This window comes from Nicotiana sylvestris, chromosome 4 (assembly GCF_000393655.2).
Source record: "Nicotiana sylvestris chromosome 4, ASM39365v2, whole genome shotgun sequence".
Classification (NCBI taxonomy): Eukaryota; Viridiplantae; Streptophyta; class Magnoliopsida; order Solanales; family Solanaceae; genus Nicotiana; species Nicotiana sylvestris.
In genome coordinates, this window is record NC_091060.1 from 129,634,536 (window position 1) to 129,639,177 (window position 4,642).

General features: G+C 43.6%; 1 protein-coding gene across 1 annotated transcript; it reads right to left on the minus strand.

Moving 5' to 3' along the window:
• Positions 1-2,844: 2,844 nt before the first annotated feature.
• Positions 2,845-3,738, minus strand: LOC104237148 (uncharacterized). Its single transcript, XM_009791238.2, has one exon. It carries the CDS (start codon positions 3,736-3,738, stop codon positions 2,845-2,847), a length of 894 nt encoding a protein of 297 aa, XP_009789540.2.
• Between the last annotated feature and the right edge of the window lie 904 nt (positions 3,739-4,642).

The window sequence follows — 4,642 nt, forward strand, 5'->3', positions numbered from 1 at the left end:
TAAAATCAATAACACACGCCCTCAACAAATCCTCAAGAGTCTGAATGGTACGTTCCGCCTGGCCATCTGTCTTAGGATGAAAAGCGGTGCTGAGGTTCACCCTTATGCCCAATCCCTTCTGAAAGGATTTCCAAAAGTTTGCTGTGAACTGAGCACCACGATCTGAGATAATGGACAAAGGAGTCCCATGCAATCGGACAATTTCTTTGATATACAACTTGGCATAATCCTCGGCCGAATCTGTAGTCTTCACTGGCAAGAAGTGAGCTGACTTGGTAAGTCGGTCTACAATCACCCAAATCGAATCATGCTTCTGGAATGAGCGAGGTAGACCTGTTATGAAGTCCATGTTTATCATCTCCCATTTCCAAATGGGAATTTCTATATTCTGAGTTAAACCGCCAGGCCTCTGGTGTTCGACTTTCACCTGCTGGCAATTTGGACACTTAGCCACGAAATCTGCTATATCCTTTTTCATATCATTCCACCAATAAACCTCCTTAAGGTCATGATACATCTTTGTGAAACCTGGGTGAATAGAATACCTGGAATTGTGGGCTTCTGACATAATCCGCTCTCTGAACCCATCTACGTCTGGAACGCATAGTCTGCCTCTGTATCTCAAAGTACCATCATCTCCCCCTTGTTCAAAAGCCATAGTCTTGTGTTTGTGAATTCCTTCCTTCAGCTACAATAAGTAAGGATTACTGAATTGTTTTTCTTTTACTTCGGCTACTAAGGAGGATTCAGCCCTGTTCTGGAGAATAACGCCACCATCTTCGGAGTCCAAAAGTCAAACTCCTAGACTTGCTAAGCGGTGGACTTCCTTCATCATAGTTCTCTTGTCTGCCTCAATATGAGCTAAAGCTTCCCATAGAACGCCGACTGGGAGCATCGGCTACAACATTTGCTTTCCCCGGATGATAGAGGATATCAACATCATAATCTTTAAGTAATTCGAGCCACCTTCCCTGACGTAGATCTAATTCTTTTTTCTTGAAGATGTACTGGAGACTCTTGTGATCTGTAAAAATGTCAACATGTACCCCATACAAATAATGGCACCAGATCTTAAGCGCAAACACCACAACTACTAATTCAAGATCATGAGTCGGATAATTCTTCTCGTGAGCCTTGAGTTGACTCGACGCGTAGGCTATGACTTTACCATGCTGCATTAATACACACCCAAGGCCAACCCCTGAAGCATCACAATAAATAACGAACCCTTCGGTTCCTTCCGGTAGTGTCAGGACTGGAGGTGAAGTCAACCTCTTCTTTAACTCCTCAAAACATTTCTCGCATGCGTCCGACTATTGAAACTTGACTTTCTTCTGAGTTAATCTAGTCAAAGGGTATGAGATAGAAGAAAATCCCTCTACGAAACACTTATAATAGCCTGCTAGACCCAAGAAACTCCTTATATTGGATACTGAGGTGGGTCTAGGCCAATTCTTCACTGCCTCTATTTTTTGAGAGTCCACCTTCACTCCTTCCCTGAGATGACATGGCCCAAAAACGCTACTGATTTCAACCAGAATTCACATTTAGAAAATTTTGCATATAACTTGTGATCCTGCAGTATCTGCAATACAATTTTGAGATGTTCAGCATGGCTAGTCTTGCTACGGGAATAAATCAAGATGTCATCAATAAACACGATAACAAACAATTCAAGATAAGGCTTAAAGACCCTATTCATAAGGTCCATGAAAGTTGCTGGTGCATTCGTTAAACCGAATGATAATACCAAAAATTCGAAATGCCCATATCGAGTCCTAAAAGCTATTTTTGGAATATCAACTTCCTTAACCTTCAACTGATGGTATCACGATCTGAGGTCAATCTTGGAATAATACTAGGCACCCTGAAGTTGATCAAATAAATCATCTATTCTGGGAAGAGGGTACTTGTTCTTGATGGTGACTTTATTCAACTGACGATAGTCAATGCACATACGCAAAGACCCATCCTTCTTTCGGACAAACAAGACCGGTGCTCCCCAAGGTGAGACACTTGGCCTTATGAATCCCTTATCTAGAAGATCTTTCAACTGGACTTTTAACTCTTTCAACTCTGCTGGAGCCATTCTGTAAGGCGGAATAGATATCGGCTTAGTGTCTGGAAGTAGATCGATTCCAAAGTCAATCTCTATATCGGGAGGGATTCTAGAGAGATCTTCGGGAAACACTTCTGGAAACTCATTTACAATTGGTACTGACTGGAGAGTGGGATCTAAGCATCTGCATCCTTAACTCGAACCAGGTGATTGATATATCCATTGGAGATCATCTTTCTGGCTTTAAGATAGGAAATAAACTTACCCCTAGGTGTTACTACCTCACCCTTCCATTCTTAGACCGGTTCACGAGGAAATTCAAAACTTACTATTTTGGTTCTACAACCCACTGTGGCATAACATGACTTTAACCAATCCATTCCCATGATTACAACGAAGTCTACCATCTCCAATTCTACTAAGTCTGCTGCAGTAAGTCGATAATGCACTTTTACTGGACATCCCCTATAGATACACCTTGCTATAATTGATTCTCCAACTGGAGTGGACACTTCAAAGGGTTCACACAACTTTTCTGGTTCTATCCCAAATTTCTTTGCAATATATGGGGTTACATAATATAGGGTGGACCCCGGATCTATAAGAGCATAGACATCAAAAGTGAATATTGTTAGCATACCTGTGACAACATCTCCATGAGCCTCTGTATCCTGACGGTCTGCCAGTGCATACAAGCGGTTTTGACCAACGCCTGCATTATTAGACTTTGCTGCACCGCGCCCTTGTTAGGCCTGAGAGTTATGATGGGCTGCTAAATTAGTGGACTAAGCTGCATTGCCTCCATTATTCTGCTCTGCCGATGGACAATCCCTTAATAAGTGGCCCTGCTGACCGCACCCAAAGCAACCATTTGTGCCCAAATGACACAGCCCTGGGTGCCTCTTACCACACGTGTTGCAAATAGGGTAACCAGGGACTCTGTAGCCCACACTAGCCTGTGACTGTGAGTCTGCTGTTCTGAAATTCTGGTTTTTCTTGTTAAACTTTGACCTCTGAACCAGTGCACTAGCTGAAGATGGAGCAGGTCCTGATTTTGATTTCTTGAAAAACTGGCGATTGTCTCCTGTTTGAGATCCCCCATGGTTGAAATTTCCTACAGACTTAGCTCTCTTGCTGAATTCCCTCTCGTTCTCTCTCCGTAGCCGCTCTTCTTCCTTCAACCTGTCTTCGTTCCCTTGAACAAAGGCAACCATCTTAGTGATGGTCATGTCATTATTCTGAGCAGCTATATTAGCATCAGCAAACAAATCATCTGAAAGCCCCAACACAAACCGCCTAACTCTGGCCCTCATATCACGTACCATTTCTGGAGCATACTTGGCCAGAGAGACGAACTTGAGGTAGTACTCATTCACATTCATATCATTTTGTCTGAGTCTCTCAAACTCCAAAGCCTTAGCTTCCAAGACCTCAATGGGTAGAAAGTGCTCAAGGAACGCATCTGCAAACTCCTTCCAAGTTGCAGGATCCGCATCCTCCCCTCGGGACTCTTCCCAGGTTTCATAACAAGTGTTGGCAACATCCTTCAGCTGGTACGCATCAAGCTCTGCTGCCTCAGTGTCTGTAGTATGCATTACTCGAAATATCTTCTGAACCTCATCAATGAAGTTTTGCGGATCCTCATCCTGTTTAGACCCTGTGAAGATGGGAGGTTTCATGTTGAGGAATTCCCTAGACCTAGAAATACCCGTCCCATGAACATCACTTGTTCCCTGCCTTTGAGCCTGAGTAGCAACAATCTGGGTGAGCAACTGGATAGCTCCCTAACATCCATGTCTGAAGCACTGGGCATTGAGCCCGGTTCAAACCCCTAGGCCAGAGTGTCCTCCTCCTGAGCAGCATTAGTTGTGCCCCCCTGGCTAGTAGCTGAGGCCCTCCTGGTGTACTTTCTTTTTGCAGAAATTTTTCTAAAATACGCAATTTGCACGGGTTAGAAAGATTCCTGGAAGCATAGCTCTAACTGCACAATCTAGAGTATGAAGGAAATGGAATAGTCCTAGATGTCTTGGTGGTCAACTGTTTGCATGTGTGGCGCGCACACACACATAAAAGAGACCCCACTGGACACGAATTCATAGACTCCCTAGGACTCTTGAACCTAGGCTCTGATACCAAGCTTTGTCACGCCCCAAACCATGGTCTGGGTGTAACACGACACTCGGTGCCTGACTGCATGTGACCGAGTGAACCAACTGTATGGCTGGATCAAGATGTGGTATAACTATGAGCTAGAGGTAAATATAAAACATGAAAATCTACTAAAGAGTCTGACTGAAATATCATAGATGCAGAAAATACTAAAAAGCTCTGCAAGTATAAACAAGTAGCCGACAAGGCTAACACATGAAAGACTGCTAATATCTGACTGACTGGGTTATAGGCTACGAAGCCTCTAAAGAACACTGAAAATGCTAACTGTTTACCGGGACAAGGTCCCCGGTATACCTTATTAACTGATATACTATAATGACTAAAACAAAAGAGAGGTAAGGCCCCGAAAGACTAGGGCTCACCAACAGCTAATACGAGATGTCCAAGCAAGCAGAATCGTCAATCTGAAAA